This window comes from Nomascus leucogenys, chromosome 6 (assembly GCF_006542625.1).
Source record: "Nomascus leucogenys isolate Asia chromosome 6, Asia_NLE_v1, whole genome shotgun sequence".
Lineage (NCBI taxonomy): Eukaryota > Metazoa > Chordata > Mammalia > Primates > Hylobatidae > Nomascus > Nomascus leucogenys.
Genome location: NC_044386.1, coordinates 87,918,563 through 87,934,799, shown reverse-complemented (window position 1 = coordinate 87,934,799; position 16,237 = coordinate 87,918,563). Strand labels below are relative to the sequence as shown.

At 53.4% G+C, this 16,237-nt stretch overlaps 1 protein-coding gene across 2 annotated transcripts in view; it reads right to left on the bottom strand.

The window, feature by feature from the left end:
* Window positions 1-15,576, bottom strand: part of CORO2B (coronin 2B) — a 151,612-nt gene extending 136,036 nt beyond the window's left edge. Inside the window, exon 1 of one of the 2 annotated variants that reach the window (XM_030814650.1) lies at window positions 14,559-15,576. In XM_030814650.1, the coding sequence (XP_030670510.1) occupies window positions 14,559-14,573 (15 nt within the window). In that variant the 5' untranslated portion in view covers window positions 14,574-15,576. Of the gene's footprint in view, window positions 1-11,780; window positions 11,805-14,558 lie in introns of those variants that run through there. The other variant, XM_030814651.1, reaches the window with a different exon arrangement.
* Between the last annotated feature and the right edge of the window lie 661 nt (window positions 15,577-16,237).

Below are 16,237 nucleotides of genomic sequence, written 5' to 3'. Positions count from 1 at the left end.
GCCACCTCCTCCATGAAGCCTTCCTTGACCTTCCCACCCCACAATGGGACCTTTGCACAGTGCAATGCGTCCTACACCCACTTCGCCGCCTCAGAGCAAACTCACTTCACAGCTCATCCGCTTCTGGAAATACTATCAAGGGACAGACAAACTGGACTGATAGTTCTTTTCAGAGTTGCAAAAAAAAAAGCAAACCCAGAGAGGGTCTTTTCCCCCTCCTCTCTGAGCTCCCTTGTAGCTTTCTGCCACCGTTGCCCAGGAATTGCTCTTGTGACACTCTCATGTGTGAAGTCTTATTGTTTCAGCTCAGTCACAAGTGTCCAGAGAACGAGGCTCCAGATTGTGTTTCACTAGGAGTAGGGCTACATCCAGACCTGGCTGCTAAAGAATGGAAGCTCAGCTTTTAAGAAATGTGAATGCCTGGACCCCACCTCTCAGAGATTCTGATTCTATTGTTCTGGGGGAAGGAGGACAGGGAGGACCAACTATTTCATTTGCAGGTCCCCTTTTTCAAAAGTTTTTAAGAATTTCAAGACAGTGACAACAGAACATTAAACCAAATGTTGAACAGGTCATACACCCATGACTATGGTTTGAATGTCTCTGCCAAAACTCATGTTGAAATTTAATTGCCAACGTAACAGTATTAAGAGATGGGGCCTTTAAGAGGGGATTAAGTCATGAGAGCTCTGCCCTCACAAGTTAATTAATGTGATTATCCTGGGAGTGGGCTCCTGATGAAAGAATGAGTTTGGCCCAATTTCCTCTCTCTGTCTCACACACTCACTATGATGTGATGCCTCTGCCATGGGATGACCCTCACCAGATGCTGGTGCCATGCTCTTAGACTTCTCAGTCTCTAGAACTATAAGCCAAATAAACTTCTGTTCTTTATAAACTACCCAGTCTGTGGTATTCTGTTACAGAAGCAGAAAATGGACTAAAACATACATGAAGCTGGCCCTGGAGACAGGCATTTAAACCTCACCAGGTGATTTGCAGCCGGGGTTGAGAACCACCTCCATGGTCAATATCCCCATGAGCCCCGAAGGTTCTGTGCTTCTGAGGTCCCATGACAGTACACAGACGAGAATGCTGTACATTCTGTACCTACTGTACAGTACACAGACCAGCCCCTCCATCTCTGTATGCCTGGGCTGGCTGGAGCACAAACAAATATTTATAGAGTGAATGAATATATGAATAGATGCAGAGAGGTGGGACTTGAACCAGAAAGCTGGGAAGAATCTTTTTTCATTTATTTATTTTTAATTGAGATGTAAAATATATATAACATACCTATAGTGCACAAATCTTAAGTGTTTGCCTTAACAGATTTTTATACATGTATGCATTCATGTAACCACCATCACTCCAGAAGTTTCTCTCATACCCTATCTCAGTTAATACTCTACCCCTATCCCCACCCCAGGTAACCGCTAAAAACTGGATATAGAATTCCATCAGATGAGGGCTCTCCCAATGAAATAGACACAATAAGCACAGGTGGGGTATATCCAAGAGACATGAAAGACACTGACTCAGAAAATTCCCTTATGTGTGCCAAGGGCTGGAATTTACACCAAATGTATGACAATGAACACAAAGGTTGAGACTTCCTCCAAGCAAGCAAGCTGGCAGGACTCAAACTCTGGTCCTCAACCTCCAAGTCTCATGAACTTGTCATAACTCTCAGTCTGGAGTGGATGTGTGGTTGGAGGACACTGCGCAGAAGGAGACACACTGGCTGCACAGTCTGGGGACACCGGGGAAGGGAGGAGGGTGAAACAGGGCCCAAGGCTGGGCAGCATCAGGGCATAAACTCGCATCCAGAAGCTCACTTCTGCACCCAGCCTCAAACCAGGTGAGGCAGTCCCCAACCAGAGGAAGAAGTGACCAACCCAAGATCACACAGCCAGGGAGGGTCAGGGCTAGGGTTTAGGCAGGAGCTCCTGAAATCCCATTCCAGTGCTCTTCTCGCCATGCCATAACCACGTTTTCCTAGAAGGAAACTTCTGGTCCTCTGCCCCCTCCTATGTTCTCAACCCTTAGATCAAACCATCTGGCAGCCCAGGCAGATGGGAAAGGCCCATACCATGGAGTGGTGCAGGCCAGGACTCCCTTCTTAGGGTAGCAGGTGGGACACATTTGACACTCAGCTCCCAGGCACAGGGAGAGACCTTCAGGAAGTCTGGGCTAGGGGCTCAGAAACCCCTTCCCTGCCTCATTGCACATAGGCTTCGGGAATGTCCACTCACCTCTCTGCCTCTAGGGCGACGTGGGTAGGTGCAGACCACCTAAAGTGTGAACAGGATCACATCACTCCTTTGCTTAAAGCCCCTCTAGGGCTCCCAGCATCACCACACAATGAAGCTCAAGCTTCTTGGCTTGGCATCCAAAGCTCCCCATGGCCCCTGCCTGCCTGTCCAGCCACATGCAGCCCCTCCATTTCCAGCCCAGCAGCACCCAACTGGTTCTCTCCTAGAATAAGCCAAACATGTTTCCCCTTCCATTCCTTTGTTCACGCTGCCCGCTCAACCTGGAATGCCTTTCCTGCTTCTTCATCTGCCTCTGCCTACTCATCCTGGAAGACTGAGGGAAGATCTCTCCTTCCAGAGAGCTTCCTTGGCCTGCGCAGCCACGTCTCTCATAGTTTCACAATTCTGTGCACATGTCCCTGTCACTGCTGTTCCACGCCTCCACCCATCAGCCTCCCTTCTCCAACATCCCTGCAGCCATGTGTCCTTCTGAGTGGCCTGTGTCCCCGCCCCAGACCAGGATCCCCCTGGAGACAAAGACTGCTTTGGTTCATCCCTGCACCCTCAGTGCCACTTAGGGCCTGGCACACAGGGCTCAGCAAATTTTTTTTAATAAATCTCAGTCCTCGTTTTACTTGTACAAAGGTAGGGATGGGGAAGGCGGCCCTGCACAGGAGAACAGGGCAGCCAGGGTGGAGAGGAACACAGAACAAGCTTGGCTGTCCTCTCCTCTCTACACTCACTTCCCTGGCAAAACTGGCTCACTTACAGTAACCAGCTCTCCCTCCTGCCTCATTTGCCTCTCAGGAATCCCTCCTGCACCTACTCTAGTGTTTTCCTCCCAGCAGGCTGGGTCCAGTCAATGACAACCACTTAGGGCATTATTACCCCCTCAGGGGGATTTGTATTTTTAAGAACACCTAAAGACCCAAAGGAAGGGAATTCTATAGTGGGTTCTAAGCGAGGTGGTAGGGGAGGACCTTCTAAACCAGCGGCCCCGCAGCACCCTCGGCCATCCACTGCCAGGCCAGCTGGCCTGCAGCTCCTGCTTGTGCATGGGGCGGTGCAGCCAGCGGGTTACGGCCCAGTTTGCCCCTTCCTGCCCTGTGAAGCAGGGCAGGCCATCCCCTTGGAGGCTGTCTCCCCCTCTGAAAAGTGGGGGTAACAGCAGAGTTATGGGGGTACCTGAGAGAACAGAAGTGCAGGGCTGGGCATGGGGGGGCAGCCTCCGAAGAGCTTTGTTGTTCCATTGTTCCCGCTGCTCTTCAAAAAGCAAAGGCCCACTGAGCTTGTGGCTCCCAGGCTGCTCCTACACTCTTGTCCTGGGAGGGGGGGCGGTGGCACAGACGGGCAGCTTTGTTTGTGGCTCCTGAGTACCCTCTCCCCTTCCCTCCACCCATTCTCCCTCCTTCTGAGCCAGAGTTCCAGGGAAATCTTGGCCAGGAGACTTCTCAAGCTGGTGATAAGGTCTGGCCTGAGGAAAGCTCTTAGCAACCCAGGCTCCCAACTCAGCGGCCCTTCTCATGGTTTCAGAGAAACAAAGGAGGGAAAGATTGCTGGCAGCCCAGTGTGCCAGGACGGCCAGCTTCCAGGAGGGAGAGCCGGGGGTCATGGGCCACTGTGGAGGCCAGGGGGGCAGCCAGGCATGGAGGGCATGCACTGCCAGGCCTGGGCAGCCACAGCCTGATGGTTGAGCAGAAAGGGCTCCAAAGTTGCTCCCTCTGCCTCTGCCACTGCCAAACCAGGCCTCTGGTCAGGGCACTCCTAGCTGGTCACTTGGGGAGCCAAGTCTCTCCAACCAGGTGCCTCCTCCCATCTAGGTTAAGTTCTCAAAGTCTCCTTTCTGGAACTTTCTCCCATTCCCCACTTTTGAATCAGTCCTTGGCCTGCCAACATTGGGCAACTACTAGAAACCTCGAAAAAAACCCACAGAATTGGAAAACCCAACCTGAGCCTGCCAGTAACTTGGGGGGAGCCCCAGTTCCCACTCAGCCACATCTTCCCTATACCCCCTTGGAAAACTTTCTAGGACTTCAGTTTTCTCCTCTGCAAAATGGGGGTGTCTACTGTACATCTTTAAAGTCCCTTCCGGCTGTAGCAGTCCACAGATCTCTAACAGTAGAGATTTTGCCCAAGCAGCAACAGGGAATGTTTTAGGTTTGCTCCAAATCCTGCCAAATTTTATATGTCTATACCTGGTATTCAAAAAATCCACAACACACTCTTACTGGCATGCACAGCCCTTTGATGAATGCTGTGAAAGCTACTAAAAAGAATCAGACCTAATCTCTAGCTTCAGCAAGCTCACAAGTTAGGGAGCCAAAGACCATGCTCATAAGATAATCAGCAAACAACATGGAGCATTAGGCCTTTACCTGCTGGCTGGTATACCAGGGATCACATGCTACAGGGGCTCCAAGGATTGAGAAATTAATGTGGATCCGAACCCTGAAAAGGTCAGTTTAACAGGACAGCTCAAGCCCTGAAACAGCCTCAATCCATAATAACTTGAGTTTGTTCCCAGATCTTTTAATGAGTAAGGCAGGAAGGCAGACTCAGGGTCTCTAGAAGACAGATTTGTGATGATAAAGTTATCAGCTGGCCACTCAGGTATGCAGAAATCCCCTTTCCCAGAATTCCAAATTTCTCGGAATCCCAAATTTCCCCACGCATTTCTGCAAGCTGGTCTTTCACCTGGAGGTCAGCAGGGCAGGCATAACCAGCAATTTCTTTAGGAGTTAAATAAAAATCCTCAGGAATTAAATCTCTTTGTCGCCTTCCACCAACACCTTTCTTTCCATCAGCCGTTCCACGTCCTGGAAATTCTACCAGATTCCAGATTATAAAACTGTTAGTTCTGAAATCAGACTCAAGGTGTTTAAATGATTTGCTGCAAATGCCTCAAGCTAGTAGAGGCTATTCCTTTCCATAAACCTAAAGGAAAAGCAGGTCTGAGCCCCGGGGGCATCGGGAGGTATCTGGAGCAAAGATCAAGGTCATTTGACAGTGGGAACCTGGTCTCTCTGCCCAGGGACCCAGGTAGGACTGTGCTCTGGGTCCCACCTTCCCTCGCCTTCCACAGGGAGCTCTGATCTACAGAGAGCCGGGATAATACAGATCAAGGTTTGGATGCTTTATTTGGCTCACTTTTCAAATGAAAGCAGGACACCACATTTTTATAGCCAGATTATTTGTCCCAAGCATATTAAAACAGCCAAAATAGACAGAACAGGAAGAGAGAAAAGCAACATTTCATCTGCACCAAACTAGCCTGACAGAGTAAAAACAGATAGAGGCTGTTTGGAAGAGATGAACTTTTTTCTTCCACCCACAGAGTATGAATCAATTCTGAAATGAGGACTACAGCAGGGGAGAAGTGGGCTAGCTATTGGAAGGAACTGCCTAAATCTGAGGGCCTTGAAATACTGGTGAGGAAGAGGAAAGGAGGGGGCACAGATTAGACATCACAATAAACCATTTCCTGCCATGACATCTACAAAGCGCCTTATTTACATCTTTCCATGTTACTTAAATATTAGAGCACCCTACAGAGATAGACTACTAACTCCATTTTCACAGAGGCTCAGAGACATCCAGGGACTAGCCCAAGTCACACAGTAAGGAGCAGAGGCAAGAGCAAGGCCTGGGTCTTCTGCCTCCAGGTCCCATGCTCTGGACCACATGTTTCAGGGTCATTCCCACCAGCCTGACAAAGTGGCAAGACAGAAGGCCTGTGAGGCAGGCTGAGTCCCTGACTGGCTGTGGGAAAACTGTAAAAGTTACCTCCCTTCCTTCCCTGGACCTCCATTTCTGCAGCCACAGAAAGGGGGATAATAATAGCACAGACTTCATAGGCTGTCATGAAGCTTAAATCAATTAATACATATAAAACATACTGTATACGCTTGGCATAAACTAAGTGCTCTGGAAGGGCTAGCCGCTTCTATTATTACTGTTACTGTTATTGTCTGTTGGTCCCTTGAAAGCAGGGACCTAGCACCCGGTGAAAGGCTGGGAACTGCCTACTATTAAATTAGTATTTCTTAAACTAATCTAAATTAAAATTAGGAATTATTCTCATATTCCTAAAAAGTGTAGAGTGCCGTACAGGCAGAGGGCTGGCCCAGATGACCTCAGACATCTCCAGAGTTAGATATTGATCATGGAGGCTTCCCAGCAATTAGCATGAGCACCTACCCAGGGTGAGCCTCCACACACCACCACTCTGGGCAGCCAGAGCCTCCAGGGGTGTTAACATTTTTCTCATACAGGGGCCAGTAAGTTTAAGCCTATGGCATGAACACCATGTAAAACATCCACCTTCTCTGAGCTCAGGCAGAGCAGACACCAAACTCGACACTTAGGGGTTTTTTTTTGTTTGATTTTTTTAGAGGTAGGGTCTCACTATGTTGCCCAGGATGATCTCCTGCCTCAGCCTCCTGAGTAGCTGGGACTATTGGTGTGGACTTTTAACACTTTAGAAAAAATGTGTGTGTTTGTGTGTGTGTGTGTGTGTGTCTGTATACATATCTCCCTATAGTTTGACTTTAAAGACCATGGCCCAATATAGATAATAAGAAAGATTTAAAGAACAAAAATGGTCATAATTGAGCCCACTAAAAATATAAGGTGGAAATTTTCCTGCCAGAGCAAAGTTTCCTTTTGGAAAAATAAATGACTTCTCCCTCCTGCCTGAGAGCCAGGAGGGCCTCTGGCCTCTTTACACGGCCCAAGGAGGCTCCATGAGGCATCGGGGTGGGCAACTGAACTTGGCACTTCCACACCCCCTTGCCTGGGTCAGTTTTAGAAGCAGCCAGGGTCAGGCCACCCTCCCCATCACCAAGCAGCAGGCAGGGAGAAGGAAAGAGGCCAGAATCCAGAGGTCCGGGTCTGGACCAGCTTCATCCTGCCTCACTGGGCCACCTTTCACAGGTGACTTAGCTTCTCTGTGCTTGTGTCCTTATCTGTAAAGCAGGGATGATAATAGTAACCTATGCCATGATGTCGCTCTGAGGATTAAATGAGTGGATACTTGTACCATGCTCTCATCAATGCCCAGCATGCAGGAAGTGATCAAGGTCCGTGGCTTTTGACTCCCGACATTTGCCCATTCATCCCCGGCCTGTTGCTCCCTCCTCAGCTCCCCTCCTTTCACCTGCTACCTCCTACTCATCCTTCATGACTCAGCTTAAAATCACTTCCTGATCCCTCTGACTAGGTCAGGCCCCCTGCTATTCCCAGAGTTCCCTGTACTGCTCATTTCATAAGCCCCAGGACACTCATTAATTTTCTGTCTTCCTGAGAATAACAGCTAACACCACATGTCAGGCATATGGTAAGTGCTTCACATGGATCAGCTCACTTTATCTTAACAACAATCCTTTTAAGTGTTACTATTATCCATCCCAATGAATGGATGAGGACACAGATGTTCAGAGAGGTGAGGCAACTTGTCCAAGAATACACAGCAAGTAAATGACAGACTGCCATGTGTTTGACTTCAAAGCCAGCATTCCTAGCCAGTGGCACCCCAAATCATCAGGGGCTATCTGGAGAAAAGGCTGCTTCTGGTAAGGGCTGCAGGCCTAGACCAGGGACCTGCATTCTCTGAACGAAGCTAGCCTCATGGAAATGGAGAAGGCGGCTCTGTCTCTGTCATACTTTGTTCTGCCCTCGGCTGAATGCCCTGCCCAAGCAGCCCAATCTGATGACGAACACCATGTATAGGACACCCTCCTCCCCCAGCACCCTTCCCCGAATCATTTACATGACTCTCAGCTCCAGTAAAGACCACAGGCAAATCTAAGCAGGACACAACCATGGGCGTCACCCTCAAGGCAACCAGCATTTGTCCTGCACATCCTCAGTGGCAGGGCCACAGGCACAACAGACAACAGCTCACTGTGTTGTAGGTGGGGGGCTGGTGGGGAGTGGAAGCAGAGTAGGATCATGCCCCAGGACCAAAGGCCTGGAAGTGAGATAAAAATGTTCTCTGGAGTCAGACAGCCCAGGTACAAATCCCTGCTCCCCACCCATTCATTCAACCTGTGACCTTGAGCAGTTCACCTACTCTCACTAAGCCTCACTCTCCTCCTCTGGAATATGGGATGGATAATAGAATCTACCCCATGGTTGTACAGAGTAAATGCAATCATGCATGCCCAGCGCCTGCTTAATAACTGTTATTATCATGATGATGGTGATTAATCTTCATGGGTTGTGGACCATTATGTGATCGGATTGAAAAGGTTCTGGCTCAAAGCCAGAAGACCTGGGCATGCATCCCGCCTCTGACCCACACTAGCTCTGGGACCAGGGTGTGGTCATCTCTCCACTCAGACACTCTGTTTATCCATCCCTAAATAGAGAGGACCGTCCCCACCATGACAGAGCTGATGGGATTCAGGGAAGTAATCCATGTATGTATTCTGTACGAAAGACAGCCTGAGCAAACCTGGGAGCCTCCCATCGCTACATTAATTAATTGGAAGGAGGGTGCCAGCCAGAAACCAATTACAAAGTCCCTCCAGGGGCCTCTGCGGGGGCAAAAAGGAGGGGTGAGGGAGGGCGGTGGTGGCTTCTCCCCCATTCCCCACCCCCACCCCACTTGTGCCTCCTTAGCAGCTGGTCCCGCACTCCAGGCCCACAAAGGAGAGGCTCATTCTAAACAGCTTCTTTTCATGTGGAAGCCACTGGATTTGCATCTGTCCTTCCCTGGCAGGGCCTGCCCCATGCCAGCTGCCCCAAGCTCCCCAGGCTGCAGGGTGCTCCAGGACCCTGGGCCTGAGCCTGCAGGGCCTACAGGGAAAGGAATGGGAACCCAGTGGGGCTGATCAGGAAAACAGGGAAGGAGACAGGGCTGGGCGCAGAGAGAATTTGCACACGTTCTCATCTCCTGGACACCAGATAAGCTCTGTGGCCAGGCATATCCAAGTCAGAATCAGGGCTGCCCGGGTGCCAGGAGACGAGACTCCACCGGCACTGGCCCTGGCGGAGGCTGTGTCTGCTCCAGCTAGCTGGCCTGGGAGAGAAGTGGGAAAACCCACTCCATCCCTGCGCTGCCAGGACATTGGCCCAGCCAGTGCCCACACTCCCAACCAGCCAAACTCAAGTGTGTGCCAGCCTCATAGGGCTGGCCAGTGTGGGGTGATTCTGGGAGCCCTGGAGAGCCTCACACCCTTCCCAGCTTCCTCTAAGAGCTGCCATAGGTGTCCAGGTGGCAGTGCCTAGGGAGAGGGGAACACAGGGCCTCTGGGCACAGTCAGGAAGAAAGCACCTGACAGCGCTTTTCTGGAGAGTGAGCTTCATTGCTTAGAGGGAGAGACAGTAAGGAAGGAAAGAGCCTGCATTCACTAGGCACTTACAGTATGCAGGCAAGACAAGAGGTCTCCTGGCTTGTGCCCACTGGACCTCGAGACTCTGAACTCAGGGCTTTGGCCTTTCCATGTCCTTCTCCTCTAAGGTCCTGGATCCCAGGGACTATGGCTAATGCCACTGTGTTCCTAATGCCTCACACAGGGCCTGGCCCAGAGCAGGTGCTCAGAGGGTGCTGGCTAAATGAACAAATGACTGCTAGCCGCACACCTCCCAGCACGAGAATGCTGGATATCTGGAAGAAGGCCGGAAAGAAAGAGGAGGCATAACGGGTGTGTGGGCAGGGCAGGCAGAGCCCTTGCCCACCCGCAAGTGGGCTCCCACCCGGCAGCTGGGTCTGTGCTGGTACCCCCGCTTCCTCTTCACCAAGGCTTCCTGAGGTGCTGGCTCTCTCACTTTCTCCCCCAGGGAGACCCAGACAGGAACGAGGTGCTGGGATGTAGAATGTCTGGAGGTTCAGGTATCTCCTGGGTAGTTAGATTCTGCGTCAGGGAACTGGAGGCAGAGGGGCCTTATAATCCCCCTCGCCATCTGACTGTAGGTATAGCAAGGTTCCTATGGACTTTGCTCCCCTGCCCCATATCCTGTCCCTCCTCCCACTCCCACAGTGCTTTTTCCATCTAGGGCAGAGGGTGTCCCACAGAGGGAAATCCAGGCACCAGCAGGACAGGCGGAGGTGATGCAGTGGGGTAAGTGGAGTGAGGCCAAAACACCTGTGCCTACTCAGGCTGCCCCAGGACCCCTTCCCAGGGCAGCCAGGTGGAAAGAGCACTGACCATGAGTCAGGAGGACCAAGGTGCCAGCCCCTCCAGCCTCAAACTTACTGAATGACTTTGGGCAAGTCATAACTTCTGCTCGCAGGGTCTCAGTTCCCTCATTTCTCAAGGGAAAGGGCTGGGTGATTTGCCTGCTCCAAAATTTTATTCTCCTATGGGTGACTCTGTAGGGGCCCTAGAGACACATGATCTTTGGCAAATGCAGGCCTGCTATTACCTGGAAAGGATAACATCATCTTCAGTCCTTTCACATTCAGCAGGAGCCACTGGCTCTTATCAGCAGGCTGTGCCCTGCTGGAGCTGGGGCAGGAGAGAGAAGGCTGCCCGCAGAAAGAGGGGCCAGGGCACAGTTGATCATGCTGCCTACAGACCTGCAATCTATCTGCTTAGCAGGGAGGAGCATGTTGGCATCCAAGGTCTTCTCTTTTCCCACACTCCTTCTCCTAAGGCCTTCTGAGGTGCAGCACGCAATTCTGCTGCTCAGGGTACTTTGTTCCTGGACCGCTGACCCCGCTGAGCCACGCTCAGGAAGGTAAAAAGCATTCAGCTCACTAGCATCTAACTTAACACAGCACACCCAAAAACAGGGGAGCCTGGTCATTATAAGCCACCTCCTCCCTTACCTGGGAGACCTACCTCTGGTTACATCACAGCCAGCAGCCAGGAAATCACTCCAAAGGGCCTCTGAGCAGTACAAAGCGGGTTGCAAGGGCCCAGACTTCAGCTCACAGGTTTTCTCATAGCCCATTAACTTATAGGGGCCCTACACACAAGTAGGGTCCTTTACACACAACTCTATTAATGTACCTTGTCCTCTGCGTTTCCAGTTGATAGCAATATAGAAACAGATATTTAGAACTGGAGAAGCACTGCTAGTCTGGTACATGACTGAGATGGAACAAGAAAATTATACAAAGCAGTCAGAAGAACCTGAAGAATAAAATCAGCTGGAGCTACTTGTCTCAGGGAAAGCAGCCTTGGCTCCCTCACCCCGAGCTGCCCTAGGAAGCACGTTGGACTAAGACTGAGAGGAGGCAGCACCTTGACCTCCTGTGCATGCTCAGGGCCCTGCATCAGAGCCTTCCTTCCCTCCGCTCTTTCTTCCCTTTTTCTGGCTTTCTTCTCTTTCTCATCCCATAAAGAAAGTAAGGTAACTTACTAAATTACATACAATCAAATCAAGTTTAAAACATAACCAGGAGAAATGCCATGGGGCTAGAAGGTCTCCGGGGCTCTGTGTTCCTAAGGCTAGGTAGGGCAGGAGTCCTTCAGAAACCCACAGCATTTGCCTGCAGCTTCAGCAGCTGTGCCTCATGGTTAAGGGGGCAAGGGGATGTATGAAAGAGAGGCAGAAAATGGAAAACAGGCTCACCTCCTCTACAGAAGTGCTACTGAGGATCTAGCAACTTGCCATCTGGTTCCCTCTTCTCCATTTGCCAGGCCTCTCTGAGCTCAGAGCTCCTGAAGTCCATACCTAACCCTGGCCCAGAGGACTCTGCCCTCAGGGACCTGACACAAGGACTAAGGCATTCGTCCAAGGGGCAGGAAGTTGGGACCCAGCCATCACCCTCTGCCTGGAGAAGCAGCAGCAGAGAAGGCTAGAACCCTAGACACTGCCCTGGGAGCTCACTCTCGAACCCATTCCCTCCCCTACCTACCGCTCCCAGTGTGTCAGCAGCGATCCTACCTCTCACACTCTCTTTAGGGTTCTCCTTCATATCTGTCTTGTAAACAGACCACCCCCCAGAGAACAAAGAGTCTCCCAATCTCCATCAGAGGTGACTTTCTTGCCAGAACTCAAGCTGCACCAAGGCTCAGCAGAAGAGGCCCTAGAGATCACTGGAACCAAGTCTTACATTTGACAAATAGAAAAACAGAGGCCCAAGGATGGAAGTGACTGGTCCAAGGTCACACAGCCAGTTGGTGGCTAATTTAGGACTAGGGGCCAGGCCTTCAGGCTTCCAGAGCATGGTGGCTTTCCCTATGGTATTGGAGGAGCTACTACCAGCGGGCTTGTAGACAGCAAGACAGTCCCCAGGGCCTCTGCTGCAATCCTTCTGCTCTCTGTTCCCCACAAGAACACGCTGGTCTGTGAAAGGCCAGCAAGGGGAGAGAAGATAGGGTTAAGGTGGGGATTTTATTTAATCCTCTGAGCTTGCTTAAGCCAAAGCCACATTGGTTAGAGCAGGAGGTGAGCGACATGGAGGGTTTGTTGGGGCCTGGGTATGGGGGTGGAGGAGTGTTGAATAGTCACTGGATACCAAGAAGCTAGGCCTGCCAGTGGGCTTAACAGGTAAGCACCCACTTTCATGGACTCCCTGTCCCATCCTGCTTCAAGGTTCAGGCCTCCAAGCAGTACTCCTCTACCATGGAAGTCCCCCAGTAGCCAGGATGCCCAACGGTGCAGAGCAGTGCAAAGATCACTGGCCATAGATTGAGACAGACTTGAGGGCAAACCCCAGCTCTGCCACATACATGCTGTGTGACCTCAGGCAAGTCATTTCACCTCTCTCAGCCTCAGTTCCTTCCACTGTTAAAGAGAACTGAACACACCTTCCTTGCAGGCCTCCAGGGAAGGAAGGCTGCATGAGTTCGTGCACAAAAAGAGACACAGGGGAGGCGCTGAGTTAATCCTCAGCGCTATTATTAAAACCTCACATCCTTTCTCTCTCTAGCCGGGCCCATCCATTACTCCTCTGTCCCAGCCTGCTTGCATCTTTGACATTAATAACCTTAATATCCCTCCCAGTTGAATAGCATTTGCATCATTTCAAAACCCTAAGCATCCTACCCCCGGTGGGTCACAACAGCCCTGCCAGAAGTAGCCAGAGCTGAGGAAGCCCCTGCACCCTCAAGTTCATCTTCTCACAATGCTCCCCAGTCCCAGAACCAGGGCCAATGGCAAAGTTTGGAGTTGGGCCCAAGAATCCGCACAAACATTCAGTCTTGGGGCAGACCTCAGGAGGGCAAGGGTAGGCCCTGGCTTACCAGCAGGAGCCAAAACCATCCCACCTCCATCACTTGCACTCCAACCCTCTATCTGGCCCCACTGCTCTGACCACAAGCGGGCCGCCGGTCCCACTTTGGCCTCCAGCTCCCCAGTTTTGGGACCCAGCTGGGCAGCTGGAAAGGGTGGAGTCTGGCCCTTGAATGGAGGGCCAAGCCCAAGGCCACCGCCAGACTGTGAGCTCAGTACCCAGACAGATCTCTCTGAAGAGTGTGGGTTCACACCCTTGATTTTATTGGTTCTTTAACAGCCTGTCACAACCCAGGACCCATATTATCACCCTCACAGCACACAAGAAGAAACTGAGGCCCAAAGTGGACCCCTCCCCGACCAAGGTCATCCAGGGGATTTGGGATAGAGCTGGCATTGAACTCAGGTCTCCCTGGTCCCTTGACCCTGGCACTTTCCACTGCCCCATCATCTTTCCTCTTAACTCTTTCCTTCCTACAACTAGGAAGCCCCTAAAGTCTCTCCAATAAACGTGGGCCCCTGACAAGGCCGAACAATCATCCTCCAATATGGGGGCTGCCAAGATGCCCACCTTTGCTTCCCCTGTCACATTCCCTCCCCACATCTTCAAGCCAACCACCTGGACCTGCCCTGTCTCTGGTAGCGGGCTCCCGGGACTGGGCAGCGCCTTCTGCACAGAGTGGCTTTGGAGTGGAGCCAGCGCTCCGGGCATGGGCGGCGGAGGCTGGCAGGTGGGGTGGGGTTTCCCCTCCACTGGCCTCCTCGGGGCGGCGGGCCCATCCCCACACCCACTGCTCAGCACCAGCCCCTGCCAGCGACGCTCCCCGCCGCGCACTCGCTGGAGGGACACCGCTAGCCGCCCAGCCCAGCTCTCCAGGGGTTAAAAATGCAGCATCCCAAACAAGGGTTAAAAATGCAGTCCCGGGGTTGGGCCGGGCACGGAGGGATGTTGGCCAAACCGGCGGGGCTGCCAGAGCGGCATCCTCCCCCTGGCCTCCGCAGTCCTTGGGGGCCGGAGTGACTCGAGCGGATCCCGCAGCAAGAGAGGCGCGCGCCGCACCTTCCCGGCACCGGCGCCCCCTCCCCACACCCACACCCCCGCGCCCCCCGCAGCCTAGCCCGGGGGCTGCAGGCGCCGGCGGGTCCCGGGTGCGGCGGGCGAGCGGCGCTTACCTTTGTGACAGTCATGCAGAAACTCCGCGGCGGAGCGGGGGCGCGGGCGCGGCGTGCGGAGGCGGCGGCGGCCCGGGGCGGCGGCGGGAAAGGGGTCCGGCAGCTCCCGGCGCGCTCCCCGCGCCCCGCCGGCGGCTCGGCCGAGCTTGGGGGCTGCGCTCCGGGCGGGCAGCGCGCAGGGACGGCTCGTCGGCGCTCGCCCGCCGCTCGTCGCTGATGTCAGCCCCGAATGTGCATTTATAATAGATGAGCCTCCTTCGCCGCAGGAAGGCGAGGCAGGAAGAAAGGGAGAGAGGGAGAGGGCCCGGGCTGGGGGGCGGGGGGAGGAAGAGGGGCCGGGAACTCGCTACAAAGGAGGAGGCGGAGGGAGGAGGAGGAGGAAGCGCAGCCCGCCAGCGGCCGTGCCCCGAGCCTCCCGCTCGATCGCCGGCCGCCGGGCACCGCCGCTCCCGGAGCCGGGACGGGCGCCCGGGTCCGCGGCCTTAACCCCTTCGGGCCTGCGGACGCCACGCGGCTGGGCGAGGCTGGCTCCCGGCACCTGCCGGCTGGGAGAGCGGGCGGCGCCCCGGGCTCTCGGGTGCCCCGCTGGCCCGGGGACGCTGGTGAAGTCACAGGCTGGACGGCCGAGGCGCTGCGCCGGCAAAGAAGGCGGTCGGGTTCGCCCCCTGGAGGCTCGCAAAGTCGGCCCGTGGGCCGTGAGTGTGGCGCGGCGGGCTGGGAGGGGCGTGGCAGCCGCAAGCCCGGGAGCCCTGCCCGCAGCCCCACCTCGCGCTGGCCCGGGGCACAGGGTGGCCAGACAGATTTGTGTAAGCACTCTTTCGAATCTAATTCCCGCCGCGATGACTTGCCCGAAGGCCGCCTTAGTGAGTTTTGCAGAAGAGGAGACTGACGATCAGAGTGGGACGGACGCGGGAAGTGACTTAGACCACAGCACAGGACCTGCCTGCCCGAGCCATTCCTCCCGCTCTTTCCAGTCCGCCGCTAGCTCCCTAAGGAACCTCTTGTTATAGAAGCTGCCCTGCCCTAGGACTGTCTACACTACCACTGAGTGCCGCTCTACTCGTGGAGTGACAACACAGGTGCGTCCTGTGTGTTGATCCAATCCTGACTCGGAGCACAGTGTGTCCTGGAGCTGCTGCGGGGATTTGAGGGACAGTCACCTGAAGGTGACCTCGCAAGTTTTGAGAAAGGAGTCTCCCTCCCAAGCACCTGGGCAGAACTGGTTTCCGCAGATACAGAACCGCGGAGAGGGTGAAGGGGAGGGGTTAACAGAGGTGGAAGCAGAGGGGTTCTCCAGGCAAGACAGCCTGGCAAGCCCGGAAGTGCTGGCTTCCTGCTCCACGGTAATTACCGGTGCAATTCACCAGGACAGCGAAGGCAACGTCATATATGAGCACCTGCTCTGTGGAAAGTGCTGGGGGAACAGAGAGGAGATGGGATGCCTGCCTTCCAGACCAGTGTCTAGATTGGAGCAATAATAATAGAGTAACCAGCCTCCAGGAAGTGCTTTGTGGGTCATTGTGCAAATTTTTTTTTTTGAGACCGGAGTAGTCTCACTCTGTCCCCCAGGCTGGAGTGCAGTGGCGCGATCTTGGCTCACTGCAACCTCCGCCTCCTGGGTTCAAGCGATTCTTCTGCCTCAGCCCCCCGAGGATCTGGGACTACAGGAACGCGCTACC